Source organism: Primulina tabacum, chromosome 8 (assembly GCF_025594145.1).
Source record: "Primulina tabacum isolate GXHZ01 chromosome 8, ASM2559414v2, whole genome shotgun sequence".
In the NCBI taxonomy this organism is placed as follows: domain Eukaryota; kingdom Viridiplantae; phylum Streptophyta; class Magnoliopsida; order Lamiales; family Gesneriaceae; genus Primulina; species Primulina tabacum.
The window spans coordinates 38464892-38486337 of NC_134557.1; the positions used below are offsets into that span (position 1 = coordinate 38464892).

Genomic DNA, 21446 nt, shown 5'->3' on the forward strand with positions numbered 1-21446 from the left:
TCTACTAGGCGATGTCTTAGTAGGAAAATAAAATTTCTCCCCACCCCCAACTCTGCTCCTCTACTAGAAACAGCCTCATTAGGAAAATAAAATTTCTCCCCGCCCCAACTTTGCTCCTCTACTAGGCACAACCTAAGTAGGAAAATAAAATTTTTTTCTCTTCTTCCAAACTCTGCTCCTCTACTAGGCGATGCCTTAGTAGGAAAATAAATTTCTCCCCGCCCCCACTCTGCTCCTCTACTAGGCACAACCTAAGTAGGAAAATAAAATTTCTCCCCGCCCCAACTCTGCTCTTCTACTAGGCACAGCCTAAGTCGAAAAATAAATTTTTTTCTCTTCTTCCAAACTCTGCTCCTCTACTAGGCAATGCCTTAGTAGGAAAATAAAATTTCTCCCCGCCCCCACTCTGCTCCTCTACTAGGTACAACCTAAGTAGGAAAATAAAATTTATACCCGCCCCAACTCTGCTCCTCTACTAGGCGAGGCGATGCCTTAGTAGGAAAATAAAATTCTCCCCGCCCCCACTCTGCTCCTCTACTAGGCACAGCCTAAGTAGAAAAATAAAAATTTCTCCCCGCCCCCACTCTGCTCCTCTACTAGGCACAACCTAAGTAGGAAAATAAAATTTCTCCTCGCCCCAACTCTGCTCCTCTACTAGACGATGCCTTGTAGAAAAATAAAATTCTCCCCGCCCCCACTCTGCTCCACTACTAGGCACAGCCTAAGTAGGAAAATAAAATTTTTTTTCTCTTCTTCCAAACTCTGCTCCTCTACTAGGCGATGCCTTAGTAAGAAAATAAAATTTTTCTCCTGGACTCTACTCCTCTACTAGGCGATGCCTTAGTAGGAAAATAAAATTTTTTTATCACCCTCACAATACAAAAACATTAATTGATTTAAAAAAAGAACTTGATTTTATTGAATTCCAAATGATTAAATAGGAAAATTCGAAATGAAATACATCAACAATCAAATCAAGGATAATATTTTCTAAGATGATAAGCGTTCCAGGGCCTCTTCAATGTTTTGCCTTGCGCATTCTCCAAATAATAGGCTCCAGAGCTTAGCCTTTCAATAACTTTGAAGAGACCCTCCCACTTTGGGTCTAACTTTCCTCTCTGCTCTTCTTGCACCTTCCTCAGGACCAAGTCCCCTACCTGGAAGTTCCTCTGAATGACTCTCCGATTATAAGACTGTGCAATACGATTTTTATAAGCTTCAATGTGAATGCTGGCAGCCTTTCTCTTTTCTTCCAAAAGATCAAGGTCAGTAGCGCATCTCGCATCATTGTCTTCGTCATAAAACACTACCCTTGCCGATTCCAACCCAATCTCAGCCGGGAGCACTGCCTCATTACCGTAGACCAAACTGAAAGGAGTTTCTTTGGTTCCTTCCCTCGGAGTGGTTCGGTATGCCCATAAGAAACTTGGTAGCTCATCCACCCAATTGCCCTTAGCTTTGCCAAGTCGAAACTTTAGACCCTGCACCAGTGTCCGATTAGTCACCTCCACCTGACCATTACTCTGTGGGTAAGCTACAGAGGTAAAGACTTGTTGGATCTTCATCTCTTTACACTAAGCTTGGATCCTGGCCCCTTGGAACTGTCTCCCATTATCGGATATCAGTTTCCTAGGTACTTCCGTATCTGCATACTATACTCTTCCACAAGAACTTCAGGACGTCATTCTCAGTGATTCTGGCCAAAGGCTCTGCTTCCACCCATTTTGAAAAATAGTCAACTGCTACCAATAGGAACTTCTTCTGAGCAGGAGCTATAGGAAAAGGTCCCACAATATCTATTTCCCACTGGTCAAAAGGACATGCGGCCGTGACAGCCTTCATCATCGCGGTCGGCCGGTGATGCAACCGGGCATGACGTTGACAACTATCACAAGACATCACTAACTCCTGAGCATCATGCAGCACTGAGGGCCAAGAATAACCGACGAGTAACACTTTTCTCGCCAACGCATAAGCTCCTAAATGATTTCCACAACATCCCTCGTGAACTTCTCGGAGCACATAATCAGCCTCTTGGTAACTCAAACACCGAAGAAGCGGCCCTGCAAAAGACGTTCTATACAACACTTCTCCGATCATCACATAATGCGAACACTTTGTCTTCAGCTTACGAGCTTTGCAAGGGTTATCAGGAAGCTTTCCCTCTTTCAAGTAATCAACTATGCTAGTCCTCCAATCCACCCCCTCCTGTTCAACTACGGGTGAACTCGTGTGATGTGCGAGTTCAACTTGAAATACCACATCTCTAGTCTTCCAACTTCCCATTGTTCCAGTCATTTTGGCTAGAGTGTCTGCCTTTTCATTTTCTTTCCTGGGAATTTGTTCAAATGTAATCTCTGTGAATTTCTCTCGGACTCTGTCCACTTCTCGAGCATACTCAATAAGCTTCTCATCTTTGACATCATATATCCCCTTCATCTGTTGTGCTACCAACTGCGAGTCGGAAAAAATAAGTACCTGGGTAGCTCCCACATTTCTGGCTGCTCAAAGTCCTGCCAACACAGCCTCATACTCTGCCTCATTATTGGATGCTCGAAAGTTCAACCTTACAGCCAACTTCACTTCCTCCCCAGCTAGTGAAATCAATACTACTCCCACCCCACTTCCATCCTTCGACGAGGAACCATCCACATACACCTTCCAAGGGTCTTCATTCTCCTGATGCACAGTCTCAGCCAGAAAATCGGCTAAGGCTTGTACTTTGATAGATATTCTTGGTTCATACTGGATGTCATACTTTCCCATCTCAGTAGTCCATTTTACCAAACGGCCAGACATATCGGAATGAGTGAGGATTCTGCCCAATGGACTGTTAGTTAGCACCACAATTGGATGAGATAGGAAGTAGGGTCTCAAGCACCTCGCTGTCATCACTAAAGCCAATGCCAATTTTTCCAACCCTGAATATCTGATCTCTGCCCCCTTGAGAGCATGCGAAACATAATAGACTGGCTGTTGAGTTGATCCCTCCAACTTGACAAGGACCGAACTCACAGCTTCCTCAGTGGCAGATAAATATACCCACAAAGGCTCACATGCCGCTGGTTTGGCCAGGACAGGCAGCTCAGCAAGGTATTTTTTCAACTCTTCAAACGCTTTCTCGCAGGCTGGATCCCATTCAAATTTTTTCGCCTTTCTCAAAGTTCGGAAGAACGGTAAGCTTCTGTGGGCGGACCTCGAGATAAAACGTGCCAATGTAGCAATCCTCCCTGTCAACTGCCGAACATCTCTGGGTCCCCGGGGAGAGGCCATATCTTGGATAGCTTGAACTTTCTCGGGGTTAGCTTCAATCCCCCTCTCTATCCCCATATAACCCAGAAACTTCCAACTCCTCACCCCAAAGATACACTTCTGAGGATTCAACTTTAGCCCATAAGACCTGAGGGTGGAAAAGGTCTCCACTAAGTCAGGTATGAGCTTGGTTGAATCCTTAGATTTTACCATGATGTCGTCCACATACACTTCGACGTTCCTTCCCACCTGTTCAGAAAAGACTCTATCCATCAATCGCTGATACGTGGCTCCGGCATTTTTGAGTCCGAAGGGCATGACCACGTAGCAGAAAGTTCCTTCAAGGGTGATGAAACTCACTTTATCTTGGTCCTCCACAGCTAAGGGAATTTGATGATATCCCTGATAAGCATCCAACATACACAAATATTGATGTCCCGCTGTGGAGTCCACCAACTGATCTATCCGAGGCAGAGGATAACAATCTTTAGGGCATGCCTTATTGAGGTCTCTGAAATCCACACACATCCTCCATTTCCTGAACTCTTCGGAACTAGAACGACATTCGAGAGCCAAGTAGGAAACTGCACCTCTCGAATGTGCCCAGCATTGAGCAATTATCCCACCTCCTTCTTTATAACTATATCTTTCTCGGGCCCGAAGTGTCTTCTCTTCTTCTTCAAGGGACGAGAACTTGGTAAGATGTTTAATCGGTGTTCTGCTACATCTGGGCTCGTCCCTGTGAGATCTTGGGCTGACCAAGCGAACCCGCTGAGATTAGCCTGTAAACAAGTAATGAGTTCATCCCTGACCTCTGGGTCAAGGTCAGGGGCTATTCTTTGCGTCTTCTTGTCGGGTCCCACTGTCACGATCTCCGACTTCTCATCTATCACCTCATGAACATCGCTCACTACTACGGGCAACCCGCTTCGCCCCCTTCTAATCATATTGACCTCTACACGCGCCCTCTTCCCTCTTCTTTCACTATTGCCTCATAACACCGACGCGCGACCCTCTGGTCCCCGCATAAGACTCCAACCTCCTTCTCTACAGGAAACTTCAACTTCTGATGATACGTGGACGCTACAGCTCTGAAATCCTTTAGGGCTGGCCGCCCCAGAATTCCATTGTAAGCGGATGGGGTGTCCACCACAGTAAATGTTGTCATCTTTGTTACCCGCCGAGGCTCATGTCCCAAAGATAGAGGAAGGACAATCTGACCGAGCGGCGGGATGGCATGTCCTGCAAATCCATATAGAGGAGTAGAGATTGGCTCGAACTCAAATCCCTCAACCTTCATCTGATCCAGAGTGCTTTTGAACATGATATTAACAGAGCTTCCATTATCAATAAAGATTCGTGCCACATCGTAATTGACAACGGTGGCCGTTACCACCAAGGTATCGTTATGAGGAGCCACAATGCCTTGGAGGTCATATGGTCCAAAACTGATGACAGGATCCTGGGGTAAGTCCGCACCCCTAGATATTTCAAAATTCTCCAACCTCCTGCCATACGCCTTTCACGCTCGCCCGAAATCTCCATCAGTATCACCCCCCGAGATCATGTGAATCATTCCTCTCGTAGGTGGTTATCCTCATTTGTTCCCCTCCTCGGTTCAGCGGGCTCCCGAGGGACATCCTAACCTCGACCTTCTCTCCTCGGCTCCTTGATCCTCTGATGTATCCATGGAGGGCCTCGACCCCGCCTAGAAGATGGACGAGATCTCAGTTCACTCCTGGACGAGGATCCTTCTTGTCTACCCCGCGACGGAGGTCGAGCACTGCTCTCACACCTCTGCGACTTCTCCCCCCTCTCCCCTGACTCCCTCACCTTATCCCGACTCCTATTCAGAGGAACATGTGATGAGAATTGTCCTCTACTTCTGGTTCTGTCCCCTCCCTCTCACCTGCACCTCTCTTCTTACCGCCTCTCTCGGCTCCCTCCACCCTACTCCCTCTGGGTCGGTTTTCCATCCTTCTATACCGTTGGGCATCTTTCAAGTTTACATATTTTTCCGCCCGAGCTAACAAGTCATCATAGCTCGACGGAGGTTTCTTGACCAGCGATTTGAAGAATTCTCCCCCCTCAGCCCTTGGGTAAAGGCACTTATCATGATGTCGGGGGTAGCCGCTAGTATTTCTAACGCTGCGCTGTTGAAGCGCTGGACAAACTCCCGTAAAGTTTCAGCCTCTTGCTGTTTCATTACAAACAAACTCAAGTAGTTTTTCTGGTGCCTCTTGCTGCTGGCAAATCGGTGCAAGAAAGCTGCAGAAAAATCTTCGAAAGACTGTATGGAGTTGGGCTGCAGGGTATTAAACCATTGTTGGGCTGACCTTACCAACGTGCCCAGAAACACCCTGCACCTAACTCCATCCGAATATTGGTGCAACAGAGCCGCATTCTCAAATCTCCTCAAGTGTTCTTCGGGGTCTGTATGTCCGTCATATTCTCCAATGTTTGATTGTCGGAAATTTGGAGGAAGCCCTTCTTCCAAGATGGCTAGTGAAAAGGGCTTCCTTTCTTGGGTACCGGCGCCCTGCTTTCTACCTGCTCTCTCAACCTCCGTATCTTCTTCCACATCTCCCCCATCTCACTAATCTCCTCACTTTGGAGGGGATGCGTCTCTTCAACCCTGCTCTGGTGGACTTCAACATTTTCTTCACGCTCCTGACGGGCGACCTGTTCCTCTACAAACATAGACTCTTGATTCCTCTTCATGGCCTCATCCATTGTCTGGGTGATAAATTGGCCCAGCTGTTCCAGGGTCAAGTTCCCCACATTCTCATTGGGACGGGTTTTGCTCGACCCTTGTCTCGTGAAGGGGCTGCTCGGCTCTCGTCTCTTGACGAGGTTGTTCCTGCCTCGTCTTAAGACACGGTTGTTCGGGTCCCATCTGAGGATGCGACGATGTTGTGTTAGTTCTTCTGCTTCCTCTTCTAGCTGCCATCTCTGCGTCTCAGCTCAAACTTCCCACAGACAGCGCCAAGTGATACCCACGGGAAATTTAGAGTCCACTCCCAGCAAGTGTCACTAGTACAGACGCAGGGTTTCGAAATTGTCCCGAGCCTGAAATCACAAATAAGATCGTTAGGAGGGGGCCAGAAGGGTGTCCTGGCGTAGCCCCTCCGACGCTCAAGTCAGAGACTGAGGATATATGGGGGGAGCAGCTAAGGATGCTGCTGAAAACAATATAGTGAATGAATCAACCGAACACTCAAACCTGGTATTTATAGGAGGATACATGGACCCTTGATGAGCTTGTCTTCCATTTGGGCTACCATCTGGGCTAGGGATGGGACAAGGGTAGTGGGCCCATCCATGTGGTATCAATTTTGTACCGTATGTTGTTCATTAAAACATCTATATGCAAGCAATATTTTTTCAATGTTTTAAGAACTATCAATCCAATTATGTAATACTCATACGAACAACTTTATCAATAATCACTCCAAATTTCCGAAAACAAAGAAACTCCATTATTTAAAATACTAAATTTTTTAAATAATTTTTTTGTTCAACAACTAATTTTTTAATAATACGTTTTAGTGTGTTTCATCAGATACATTTAATATAGAGAAGGATTGACACTTATTGAAAGCTAATTTACAAAGGATAATTTATTACAAAAATCAAATTAAAATTGTTCAATCACACAATATCTAATCGTCTCTTCTCTAAATTTAGATTCACAATATTTAAATAGTTGATAATTGTTACTCATTTGAGACCAGAATGTCAACATTTGAGTTTGAGAACAATCAATATCAATTTTCACCTGATGATTTTTTCCGACATATCACGTTAAAATTCCACATCCACGTCCATGTTGAAATTTGTAAGCTTTTAAATAATATTTGCCTCTGGCTTACAAATCACGGTAGAGAAACATTACATTTAAAGAAAGTATTTTACCTATAGACCATGCAAAGTTTTACATAAAAAAAATAAACGATTTTAGCATAAGTCAAATTCATAAAGAAAATAAGAAAACATACACATCATTCGAGTCGATCTTTTTTTTTAAATATATATATAATCAAATTTTAGTCAAATATGTAAATTAAAGTAAATCCAATAGACCACAAAGACCGGTACTCCCACCAAGCCTACTATATAATTCATGCTAGTATAGACTTCTCAACCCGAATTAATTAAACAGCAAAGAAAAAGCAAACCATTTAACCTTTCATTTCTCACTGGTAATTTTTTGGTGCTGGTAGACTCGCAAAAATGGCGATTCAGCTGGAGAATCTGGTGGAGTCCATAAAGTCCAAGGTTCGATCGTTGAAGAAATCCAAGAAACCATACCTGAAGATGGACAAGAGCGCGAGCGTTAAGGTCGAGATCCGAAGTCGGAAAGCTCGGAAGATCATCGAGAAAACCCTCAAATCCGCCGATCTCCCCGGCAAGCCATCTTACTTGGCTTGATAATTTATTGCCTGCTTTTCATCTTATCCCCTTCATCTCTATACATATATATTATCTATCTATATATATATATATACATGTATTTATATATATATATTATGGTCATGTGTACTGGGAATCGATTCACTTTTTATGAACTGGTAAAATTCGAATCACATCTGTAAAATAAAGAAAGTGTGCAAGATTTTGGATTTTATGGCCGATTACGGGTTTCTCTCGTCTCAATGCTTTGGGTTCATGCAGTCATATCTTTTGAATTAAATTAACAATATATTGACCTTTATTTTTGTTTTAATCTCCTATCTATTTTTCAAATTTTCTAAATAATATTATTTATTTTACATATTATGAATATCTCTTCGTGTATCTTTTAAATTTCAGAATATAATTTATTTCATCAATTATATAGTACGACGAATTTGAATTATAAATATGTGAGTGTAAATTAATATTATTGGCCTATTAATAATTTCGGTATCTTACTTTAATTTAATAAATTGACAGTATAATAATTTAATTACAAGTTATTTTTAGCGAAAAAGTTTTAAATTAAGTGCATATCTCTTACTAGAAACGAAGTGCGTACTATATATAAAAAAATATTTATTATTATAAAAAAAATGGTGAAAAATTCCTCACCAATTTCATCCCTATAATTTAGTATGTTTTCGTTATTGGTCTAATAATTGGGTAAAATTTGATTTAGTCTTTATTTACACTTTTCCTCTTCTTACACCTAAATGTTAACGTCTGATATCATATCAGCAATTTTCTTATATCATATCAGTAATATTTAACATCACATTATCAATTATCGATGTTTTGTTAATACGTCGATAAAATGATCAAAATGAAAAGAAGATCGATTAATTGTATTAAGATAATTTTCCCCACTTTTATAACTAAAAATAAATACATAATTTATATGATGAATTTTATAACTTTTCTTAATTTATCCCTGACAATGTAGACTCGACTGAATATATCAGAAATTTTGAAGCACAAATTTTAATGATGACGTTCTATTCAGCTGTTTGATTTTACTTTGTTAATTCAAGCTAACCCTAGTTAAGGTTCTAAATTTCTAACAAGCGTGAAATTTTGGGGAAGATGGAGATTAAAGTTTAGATATTACAAAATTAAACGTGTATAATTGAAGTTTAAGCGTAATAAAATTATTTAATTATTGTATGATTTGGATTTTATTTCATCAGGTCAAGTGAAAGTTTGAATAATTATAAATCCTTTTGGTTTGAAAAAAAGTATATAGTAAAATCCGAAATGAATATATTTTGGTTGGTTTTAAAATAAGAGTAGTTTTCTTGTGAGACGATCTCACGAATCTTTATCTTTGAGACGGGTCAATCCTACCGATATTCACAATAAAAAGTAACATTTTCACCATAAAAAAGTACTATTTTTTCATGGATGACCCAAATAAAATATCGGTCTCACAAAATACGATCCGTGAGACCATCTCACACAAGTTTTTACCTTAAAATAATTATCAAGACGGTTATAAAAGTGTTTTTTGAATGTACCAATTTGTATATATATTTATTTATAGTCTTTAAATAAAAAAATGTTAATATAATTTAAGACAATTTCTTTTCAAAAAATATATTCTAAATTTTAAAATTGTGGCTATTATTAAACTAATGAACCATAAAGTAGGCTTTTATTTATTGGGACTTTGGGCCTATTAAAATTTATATCTATTAATGATGAAAAGAAAGTTCATCCGACTTTTGGCGTAGGAAAATTCTTTTATACATTTCTCTCTAATAATATGCAGTGTAAGGGTACCCACATTAGGTAGTTAACACTCACATGAGAGAGGGTGTGGGGCGTTCATCTGTATGAACGCACCTGTGTCAGTTTATTTTTCTTAAAAAATTGCACACTTAGCGACGGCTTTATAGAAATCGTCGTCGATTTGCTGACATGCGGGTCCCACGTATTTTGAATTATTTATGAAAATTGAACATTTAGCGACGGCTTTGAAAAAACCGTCGCTATTTGCTTCAAAAGCGTCTCAAACCAGTCGCTAAACGTTGTTATATATATATATATATATATATAAATTATTATAATATAAAATAGTAATTTAAATTTCTTAAAAAATTTGAAATTGAATTTATTTAATGTAAAATAAGAATAAGATGAATGAGTGGACAGCGGGACCTACAAATAATGAGTGTTAATGTTAAAATGAATGTGAGAGAATAGATGTGTTAATGTAATGTGTATGTGACATGTGGATCCCACGATTTTTGATGAGGTGATGGATGTTATAACACTTACCAATGCGGTGCCTAAGGGCTAGCTGAGCTGGCGCACTGACGTCCAAGTGTATTTTTTTTATAAAAGAATAATTTTTTTTATTTGTGATAAATTTGACCTTTCCGAAACCTCAACTCCATCGCGTTGAATGGTTAATTTATATTATATTGAGAATGTTTTTTTTTTTTTTTTTATATCTCTATCTCTTTTTTTAATAAAAATTGAGATATATATTATTGATTTAAGAGTACGACTCACACGCCGCCGCGGAGGAGAGTGCGGTTGCGTGCGCGGTGGTGCACATGTGTCGGAGTTTGGCAGCGGTGGAGGGGTGGCTTCTACACATTTCCATGTCAATGGCTTCCGACATTGAAATGAAGTGAAATCGTACGTGGGCCATCGAGTGATTAAATGGCACATTTCAATGGCTTTCAAAAATAAAAAAGTTTTAAAAAATTTTTTTTGGGTATGTTCGATGCATATAATATTATTTTATATAATTAATAATTATTAATTAAAATTAATAAATATTAATGTTTAATGATTATTAATATTATTATTGATATAATATAATAAATATATTTAAATTTAAAATATTATTATAAAAAAGTTTATATAAAAAATGTTTATATTATTTGAGATAACGTTTAAATGAAGTTAGCAATTTTCTATCGTTAAAATGATTTTTTTTTGTCTTGATTGAGTGAAACTATTACTGATAAAAAAATATAAAAAAATTATATATTATTTTGTCTATCAAATTTTTAACAATTAAATAATTTTTTTCTTCTAAAATTAAATTTTGTTGTCATTTATTAAATTAATAAATTTTAATTTATTTTTAGAACATATTAAAAGATGTTTATATTGAAGTTATTATTAAAATACACAAGGTTCATGACGATATAACTTTTCATCTCGAATTTGACTAAAGTTTTACAATAATATAAACTAAAAATAGTTATGTTATGTTCTAATCAATAGAATTTCAAAGTATTTTCCCTTTTATCATTCCATACCATGACAGTACATAGGAGCCATTGGATTCTCAAAATATAGGATAGATCATAGCCACTAACATTAGGTGTAACGGTGCGGGATTGACACGACTCATATTCACGGCATCCGATTAAATTCATCTCGGAGAAAAAGACACTCCATCGCTAAGTTTAAAAAAATCTTCAGTTTCGCCCTCAAAGTATAGCTTCAATGGTTGTGTATGGTGACCTCTGCCAAGAGGTTAGGGTCAATCCCTCACTGTATCTGTCATCTCAACTTTGAGCATGTCACACAGAATTTTTCCAATGTAGTTTACTTAATCAGCTCGATTTACATACTACTACCGCAGGTTCCGAGGTTAAAAAAATAAAATAAAAAAATCTTCAGCTTTCATCTTAAGTTTCATAAATTTTGTATCATATCAGCATAAATTTTTATCAAGTATATAGAAGCAAACTAAAAATAATAGTATGGACTCTAATCCGACATATTACTTTTTTAGGAAATAATGCAAACATAACACGTCGATGTCGATTGAAAATGTTTAAATTTATTAAATCACTATAAATTCAACAAAATGGCAATTTAAAAAAATACAGTTTCTTTTTTAACAAAAAAATAAAATAATAATAACTTGCCTATTTATTTTTTTTGCCATCTCTGAAATATTGAATTGGACAAAAGTACAGATTTGGGTATCAAGGCCCAATAAGTGTCTTTCTTTCAGGTCCACAGCTGACACTCTACGACTACTGTCCGTACTTCATATTAATTGGCCCGAACTGATGCCAATTCGATTCGGCTGTTATTTTTTGTCCTACTTTACAAATATTGACATGGAATCTTGCCACGCTTTAAAATCAGGTTTGGTTGATGGTTTTCTAGTTCAATCGGATCGGGTTGGACACATTATTTGATTCGAAAAAATAATTGGGTTCATATCAATCCGAATTATTTTAGAGTAAATGTTCTGTAAGCCAACGACTGACTAAGGAATTTTTCGACTCAATTGTAATTAACAGTCTTTATTTTAATATATAATTTACATTTCATGGTTTCATTTTACTTTATACACATGCAATCATCATAGATAAAATCCTTGATTAAGCTTTAATACAAATGAATCGTAACTCGATCTTGAAACTCATTTTTAAATACTGTATATTCTAAATTTGTTCCTAGTCGATTCAGTCGCCTAAAAACAAGGATAAATGCATTTTGAGCTTGAGACTAGCATCTGCGATGTTGTGTAACGTGTTTCATAGTTAGGACATAGAGATTTTCAATCATACAAATGAGTAATCATACGTGATATGAAACTTTGTACGAACGAATTGCAAACACGATTAAAATCGAATCGCGCCCTCAATTCAATAACGAACAAAGAATCGTTGTTGTCCCGATCTTTTGAATCAAGTTTGAATGTGTGATATTCACCTCTAAATTATAAAAACTTAGCAATAAATATTCACGGATTAAACAATTGAGAAACAGACGATCCTTCAAGGAACTTGCCCCTGACAATCCGTATGATATCAATCGACAAACGCCACAAGAACGAATCTTGATAAGTTTGATTTTTGAATGAACACAAAGCAAAAGCTTTGAAAAGCTTGAGAGAAAAACTCTAAACTTTGATAAAATATCAATGATAATCTGAATTGTGTGTAAAATTTCGTCCAAAACATATTTATATGTCAAAAAGATATCTAAAATCTAGTCTCCAAAATAATTAAAACTCTAGAAAGGAAAATATTCTCGCGCAGCCGTCTCAGACACGGACCCCGTGTAGACCTCCGTGTACGGGTCCGTGTACTCTCGGGAAAATCATCTTCAGCTGGAAACAAGGGGCACGGACCCCGTGTCCACCTCCGTGTACGGGTCCGTGTACACACGGCCTTCGCAAATGTCATAGGACACGGACCCCGTGTACTGGTCCGTGCTCAGGTCCGTGTAGACACTGGAATTCTTCATGCTCGGCTGTAAAGGGCACGGACCCCGTGTACAGGTCCGTGGAGTCTCGGCCGTCTCCAACAATGCTTGAATGATATTCCTTTGGCCTCCCGACGTACTCCCATGCATCACGACCCCTTCATGCTTGCTCATGACTCCCTGTAGTGCCTCCTTGAACTTTTTTAGGCGTCCTCTCGTGACTGGTCCCTCCGGCAACTGCAAAGGATCCCATGCCTTCCTTAGAGCTTGACCACCCGTGTTCGTATCATCCTCCCCTTCTTGAAAAGGATTTGTCCTCAAATCTTGCTCGTCACCTACATCAAACAACGACAAATCACTAACATTAAAAGTAGAACTCACGTTATACTCACCTGGTGATCGAGTCTGTAGGCGTTGTCATTAATCTTCTCAAGAACTTGGAATGGTCCATCGCCTCTTGGTAATAGCTTTGAGCGTCTCTTCTCAGGGAACCTTTCCTTCCTCAGGTGTAGCCACACCCAATCGCCCTTCTCAAATGTCACCTTCTTCTTCCTTTTGTTGGCTTGCCGGGCATATTGCTCATTTCTCCTCTCAATGTTGGCCTTGACCTTTTCATGCAAACTCCTAACAAATTCAGCCTTCTTCTTTCCATCCATGTTTAACCTTTCACTCACAGGTAAGGACATCAAATCCAACGGAGTCAAAGGATTAAAACCATAAACAATTTCAAACGGCGAATAATTGGTAGTAGAATGCACGCATCGATTGTAAGCAAACTCAACAAATGGCAAACAATTCTCCCAATTCTTTAAGTTCTTTTTAAGAATAGCACGCAAAAATGTTCCTAACGTTCTATTAACAACTTCAGTTTGTCCATCCGTTTGAAGATGACATGTAAGTAGAAAACAACAATTTTGTGCCAAGTTTAGCCCACAAAGTTTTCCAAAAGTAACTCAAAAACTTAACATCACGGTCAGACACAAAAGTCCTAGGCATGCCATGTAACCTAACGACTTCTCTAAAGAACAAGTCCGCAATGTTAGAAGCATCATCCGTTTTATGACAAGCAATGAAATGTGCCATCTTAGAGAATCTATCCACAACAACAAAAATAGAATCCCCCCCCCCCTTCTTAGTCCTAGGCAACCCCAAAATAAAGTCCATAGAAATGTCAATCCAAGGCTCACTAGGAACAGGAAGTGGTGTATACCATCCATGAGGTTGTGTTCTAGACTTAGCTTGCTTACAAGTTATGCACTTATCACACACACGCTCAACATCACGTTTCATATGTGGCCAATAAAAATGCTCATGCAATGCGCCTAAAGTTTTAGCCACCCGAAAGTGCCCCATTAAACCATCCCCATGTGCCTCCCTAACAAGTAATTCACGAATTGATGACTTGGAAATGCATAATTTATCTTCTTTAAACAAGAACCCATGATGCAAGTAAAATTTGTCATGTGGACCATGCATACAAGTTTCAAATTCACTCTTAAAATCATCATCTAACACATATAACTCTTTTACATGTTCAAACCCAAAATTTTTGACTCCAAGGTAGAGATTAGTACGTACCTCCGTGATAGTGCGTCGGCCACTACATTTTCCTTACCTTGTTTGTATTTGATGATGTAGGGGAATGTTTCAATGAATGCCACCCACTTGCCATGCCGCTTGTTCAACTTCTGTTGGCCCTTAAGGTGCTTTAGAGACTCATGATCCGTGTGGATCACAAACTCCTTAGGCCTCAAGTAGTGTTGCCACATCTCTAGAGTCCTCACAAGTGCATAGAGCTCTTTGTCATATGTTGGATAGTTAAGCGCTGCTCCATTAAGCTTTTCACTAAAATATGCCACCGGCCGCTCTCCTTGCATCAACACTCCACCAATACCTACACCTGAAACATCACATTCAATCTCAAAAGTATTAGCAAAGTCAGGTAAAACAAGTAAAGGAGCATTAATTAACTTTTGCTTAATAAGATTGAAAGACTTCTCTTGCTCCTCGCCCCACTGGAATGGAACATTTTTCTTGATCACCGCCGTCATTGGTGCTGCCAGTGTGCTAAAATCCTTTACAAACCTCCTATAGAAGCTTGCAAGACCATGAAAACTTCGAACTTGACCAACAGTAGTAGGCGTTGGCCAATCACGAATAGCACTTACCTTGTCTTCATCAACTTGTATACCCTGTGAACTTACCACAAAACCAAGAAAGACAAGTTTGCTTGTACAAAAATCACATTTCTTTAAGTTAGCATACAAATTTTCAGCCCTTAGTGTGATTAGCACAAGTCTTAAGTGATTAACATGCTCTTCCAAATTTTTGCTATACACTAGGATATCATCAAAGTAGACCACAACAAATTTTCCTATGTGTGCACGCAAAACATGGTTCATTAACCTCATAAAGGTGCTAGGAGCGTTAGTTAAGCCAAAAGGCATTACCATCCACTCGTATAACCCGTATTTGGTTTTAAAAGCAGTCTTCCACTCATCTCTTTCTCTCATCCTAATTTGGTGATAACCACTTTTCAAGTCAATCTTGGTAAAAATACAAGCACCATGCAACTCATCCAACATATCATCTAGTCTAGGTATGGGATGCCTATACTTAATGGTTATGTTATTGATTGCCCTACAATCTACACACATACGCCATGAGCCATCTTTCTTAGGCAACTAGTAAAATAGGTACAGCACAAGGAGACATGGACTCACGCACAAAACCCCTATCTAACAACTCACTTACCTGCCGTTGAAGCTCCTTGGTCTCCTCCGGATTGCTCCTATAGGCTGGGCGATTTGGCAATGCACTTCCGGGTACCAAATCAATTTGGTGCTCAATCCCCCTCAATGGTGGTAGCCCTTGAGGTAGCTCCTCCGGGAATACATCTTCAAATTCCTGCAAGAGTGAAACAACAATGCTCGGAAGAGATCCGGCTATATCACTTGTGTTGAGGAGGATCTCCTTATAAACAATTAACACAAGTGGTTCATGTGTGTGCAGACATTGTTTCAACTCACCTTTTTGGGTCATATATGATTTCTTTTTGGCCTATTTCCTCTCATTTTCTTTCCTCTCTTTTTTCTTTTGTATGGCTATCTCACCTTTTTTGTCACTCTTTTTTCCAGCAATTTCATTTTTATTTTCAAAGGCCATCTCACTTTTTAATTCACTCTTTTTTTCGGCCTCATCTCTCTTCTTTTTTTTCAATTGGTCCTCCAACACTTGCTTTGGGGACAAAGGAAGTAAAACAATAGGAATCATTCTTCAACATAAATGAATACCTATTCTTGTACCCATCATGTGTCACTCGTCTATCATATTGCCACGGCCTACCCAACAAGATATGACAAGCATGCATGGGCACCACATCACACAAGACCTCATCCACATACTTCCGAATATAAAAAGTCACTAACACTTGTTTGTTCACCTTCACCTCCGCACAATCATTCAACCATTGAAGCCTATATGGTTGAGGATGCTTCAATGTAGGTAGACTTAATTTCTCGACCATCTCACTACTAGCCACATTAGTACAACTCCCCCCATCTATGATTAAATTGCAAACCCTTTGATTCACAAAGCACCTAGTATGGAACAAGTTCTCTCTTTGGTTAGTCTCCTCCTCCTTGACTTGGGCACTCATGATACGCCTAGTCACTAGTGCTTCTCCTACAACCGCCTCAAAACCCTCGTCAGGATCCTCTAATGCAGGCATATCATCCTCATCCTCACCATCACTATGCGACCCATATTCACCATAGTCATTCAAGATCATCACTCTTTTGTTAGGACATTCACTAGAAATATGACCTAACCCTTGGCACCTAAAACATCTAACATCCCTAGATCGATTAGAAGGAGTTTCAGATTTACCTTGCACTCCTTGTTTAGGCGCCTTTTGTTTGGTCTCAATCTTGGGCTTGGTCACCAACTTATTCTCCTCATGTTTCACCACATTTGACCGCCAAGAAGATGATGAGCCTCCAGTTTGATTGGTGCGGACAACTCCACGTCTTTTGAGTTGTTGCTCCACTTTTATGGCCATTTGCACCATTTCGTCTAGATCCAAGTAGTGCCGAAGCTCCACTTGATCGTGAATTTCCCTGTTCAAACCACAAAGAAAACGAGCCATGGTCGCCTCACTATCTTCCTCAACATTGGCCCTAATCATGACTACTTCCATCTCCTTATAGTAGTCCTCAACACTCTTCAACCCTTGCCTTAAAGTTTGTAACCTCTTGAACATCTCCCTATAATAGTGATTGGGCACAAACCTTTTTCTCATCACTCTCTTCATCTCATCCCAAGACTCAATGGGTCCCTCATTATACCTCCTTCTAGTGGTCACTAATTGATCCAACCAAATGAGAGCGTAGTCTAGAAATTCAACCACCGCCAACCTAACCTTCTTTTGTTCAGGAGTAGTGGTGACATTCGAACACAAACTCTAACCTCTTTTCCCACTCTAAATATGCCTCCGGATCAGATTTCCCATGGAACGAAGGAATTTTCATCTTAATACTACCCATATTACCATCCTCCCTATTCCCATCATATCTACCCCGTAAGACTTCTCTTCTTCCTCTACCAAATCCTCTACCTCTTCCAATCCTACCCCAATTCTCATTTTGACTCTCCTCGTCTCCCCCCAAATCACATTCCTCATCATCTCTACCCAAATCCTTAGGTTTAGATTTACTCCCACTAACACCAACCTCAAGCTTATCCAACCTTTCATGTAACGACTCCATTTGGGTCGTCATCATCCTACTAAAATGCCCAAACAACGCATCCATTTGGACCTTGGACAACCCCGAATTCGAACTATCTCCTACCTCCCTCTCCATTTAATTTCAAATTTGTACCTGCAAGAAGACATTAGTAGAAAAAACCCAAATGCTCACGGTCACTCCAAAGAAAGTTCACTCGTCTCTCCTCTCTTATTTTTTTTTTGCTCACAACAAATACTCACCGATCACTCCAAAGAAAAAATTCACTCACACTCAAGTAATGCCACTCAAGTTCGAGAGTCCTCTCAAGGTGCTCAAGCTTTGTATTTGAATTTATCAAACAATCAAGTTTAAACTTGTGAACAAATGTGATCGACTCACTTGGACTGCGTAGACAAGTAATTTGAAGATAAATATTTTTTTTGACTGTGTGAGACACTTTTTTATGACTCACAAAAAGGAATAGAACAAAATGTCAAAAAGAAATGATGGTGAATTTTCGGATTTTTGGTACTCTTTTTTTTTTTTACTCACTCACTCTAAGGCTGAGTAAAAACTCGAAAATCCCAACAAAAAAATATCACCAAAATTTCAGAAACTGATGAAGAATGGTAGAACAAAAACAGATCGATAAAAGACGAAGAAATAACACAGATCTGAAGATTTAAGAACAAGATAAACTTACTAGAATTCAATGAACCTAAGCTCTGATACCAAATGATATGAAACTTTGTACGAACGAATAGCAAACACGATTAAAATCGAATCGCGCCCTCAATTCAATAACGAACAAAGAATCGTTGTTGTCCCGATCTTTTGAATCAAGTTTGAATGTGTGATATTCACCTCTAAATTATAAAAACTTAGCAATAAATATTCACGGATTAAACAATTGAGAAACAGACGAACCTTCAAGAAACTTGCCCCTGACAATCCGTATGATATCAATCGACAAACGCCACAAGAACGAATCTTGATAAGTTTGATTTTTGAATGAACACAAAGCAAAAGCTTTGAAAAGCTTGAGAGAAAAACTCTAAACTTTGATAAAATATCAATGATAATCTGAATTGTGTGTAAAATTTCGTCCAAAACATATTTATATGTCAAAAAGATATCAAAAATCTAGTCTCCAAAATAATTAAAACTCTAGAAAGGAAAATATTCTCGCGCAGCCGTCTCAGACACGGACCCCGTGTAGACCTCCGTGTACGCGTCCGTGTACTCTCGGGAAAATCATCTTCAGCTGGAAACAAGGGGCACGGACCCCGTGTCCACCTCCGTGTACGGGTCCGTGTACACACGGCCTTCGCAAATGTCATAGGACACGGACCCCGTGTACTGGTCCGTGCTCAGGTCCGCGTAGACACTGGAATTCTTCATCCTCGGCTGTAAAGGGCACGGACCCCGTGTACAGGTCCGTGTACACGTCCGTGGAGTCTCGGCCGTCTCCAACAATGCTTGAATGATATTCCTTTGGCCTCCCGACGTACTCCCATGCATCACGACCCCTTTATGCTTGCTCATGACTCCCTGTAGTGCCTCCTTGAACTTCTTTAGGCGTCCCCTCGTGACTGGTCCCTCCGGCAACTGCAAAGGATCCCATGCCTTCCTTAGAGCTTGACCACCCGTGTTCGTATCAATACAATGATTGTACAGTATAACACTCCCTCGAACTTTCCAAGTGGTTATCATTCGTCGAGATGAAAATTTTGTGGTTGTTATTGTACATCATTAGTCCTTACAACCCAGGACAACACCGAGGCTCAATATGCTAGGATTGTGCTTTGACTCGTTTACCGACTCCGCGAGGGTCAAAAGGTGGCGAGGTTGGGTGCAATTGCGAAGTGTGTAGGAGCCAGTGCATTGTAGTCTAGAATTCACCGCTCATATACGGTTGTGGATATCCTATGTGATCTAACAAAATAATAGTTTATGAAATCTCTGGCCAGAGTATGAGATGTACATTAGGGAAAGAGTTTCCTAGTTATGCATGCGATGACACTGTGAATATTTCATGATTGTATCACATAGCTATTGAATTTAATATGCAATCCTAGATGAACCAATGATTGCAGATTCGATCGGGATATAGGAGATGAAGGGACTGTACTGTACGTTAATCATAACCAATTGGTTCTTGCAGACACTATCAATGATACCTATGAAATCATGAGGCGATGCTACTAGACGCTCTTACCATAATTCGATGGGTTTAATCAGAAAAATGATTTACGACATTCTCATGATCAAATGTTTGTGCATGAAATGAGGAAAATTATGGTTAACCCGAATAAATGAAAATGTCCTAAATCACAAAGAGTTGTGAACACACGGCTAGCTGTATCCCTGAACCATTGAGGGTCACAAATACACTTGAGAGAATAAATATATGAGATAGTGAATTCAAGGAGTTTAATTTATGATAATTAAAATTTGGATAGAATAAGTTCAAGGAGTTGAATTTATAAAATTTGAGAATTTAAATTATTAAACTCAAAGGTTGTGTTTACTAAAGATTAAATTAAATATAGTGAGAAGTATGTTTAATAAGCTTGTAGGAGTACAAGTCCAACATGCTAAATAATTAAAGTTCTTAATTTGCTTTAATATAATTAACTAAACTAGTTGGACTAGTCCAATTAATTAACAAAGCTAATTAACTTTAATTAAAGAACCTAAATCCAAAATTATGAAAACTAGGTTAAGGGCTGATATATCAAGGTATGTGACCAAAAACCCTAGCCTCCAAGCCTCTCAGATTTTCGAAAAAATCCTTCCCTATGAATGTGTCTTTAACTTAAACTATATGAGTGGCCAAGATAATATTTGAATGTCAAATTAAACTTTTTTTAAACTTTCAATGCGTTTTGGACACAAGAAACCAATTACCTAACATGTTGACATGAAAATTTTAAATTTTTATAATTAATAAATGTTACCTACATTTTATATACTGTATATTTGAAAAAAAATTATCATATATCTATATCATAAATTTTTATCATTTAATATTTATTTTGTACTTTTTTTTAAACAACTGTTTATTTGATTTAGTAAATATATACTTTTAATTTTTTACAATTTAACTTTCAGATTTAAATTATATATGAAAGATTTTGTATAATGTGTTTAAATTAAAATATTATTATTATTTAATTTTTTAAAAAAAATCAAAATCTAGTTGAGTTGGGTTCGGGTTCGAGTTGAACAACTTTTTAATACTATCGTGCATCAACTCAATCCGAACCCACCCCGAATTGACACTTCAAATTTTTTCCCTCAAATTTTCTCCTTTCTTTTAGAACATATATATGCAAATATATATAACAAAATAGTTATTTTTCTTATCCGTATCAATTACTATATTCGTATTTATATTTTCTAATTAAAGGATTTTTTCTTGTGATTCAAAACTATAGAATTTTAAAATACTATTGCTTTGAAAATATGAGCTTTATATTGTTTCCATTTTTTTCAGAGACGGTGAATGCAATTTGGCAATATGTGATCAATAAAAGTCCAAACATTTCCAAGTAAAAATAATTAAATTTTAAAAAGAAAAAGAAAGAAAAGACCAAAATCGTATATATATAATTTTGATATACTGCTCACAAATCTTGTTCACATCTGTACCCACTTAGTAGATGCATATGCATATGTATTGTGAAATGAGTACAAAAATGAGCAAGATTAGTAAGTCAAATACCAAAATCATATATATATATATATATATATATTCTAATTCTTATCTAGAATGGAGAGAATGGTGGTTTGTCTTCCCAGTTGGTTTCCATCATTCAG

At 38.6% G+C, this 21446-nt stretch overlaps 2 protein-coding genes across 2 annotated transcripts; one reads left to right on the forward strand and one right to left on the reverse strand.

Moving 5' to 3' along the window:
• The first annotated feature begins 7378 nt into the window (after positions 1-7378).
• On the forward strand, positions 7379-7895 carry LOC142552530 (uncharacterized). The gene has a single exon (XM_075662218.1). It carries the CDS (start codon positions 7486-7488, stop codon positions 7681-7683), a length of 198 nt encoding a protein of 65 aa, XP_075518333.1. The 5' UTR covers positions 7379-7485; the 3' UTR covers positions 7684-7895.
• Positions 7896-12467: 4572 nt separating this feature from the next.
• LOC142554754 (uncharacterized) lies at positions 12468-17800 on the reverse strand. The gene is given in 10 exon segments (XM_075665431.1): positions 12468-12482; positions 13087-13232; positions 13286-13653; positions 14246-14268; positions 14502-14930; positions 15021-15544; positions 16011-16161; positions 16163-16423; positions 16544-17335; positions 17337-17800. Coding segments are annotated over 10 exon segments (3132 nt in total). The 5' UTR covers positions 17760-17800.
• Positions 17801-21446: the final 3646 nt, after the last annotated feature.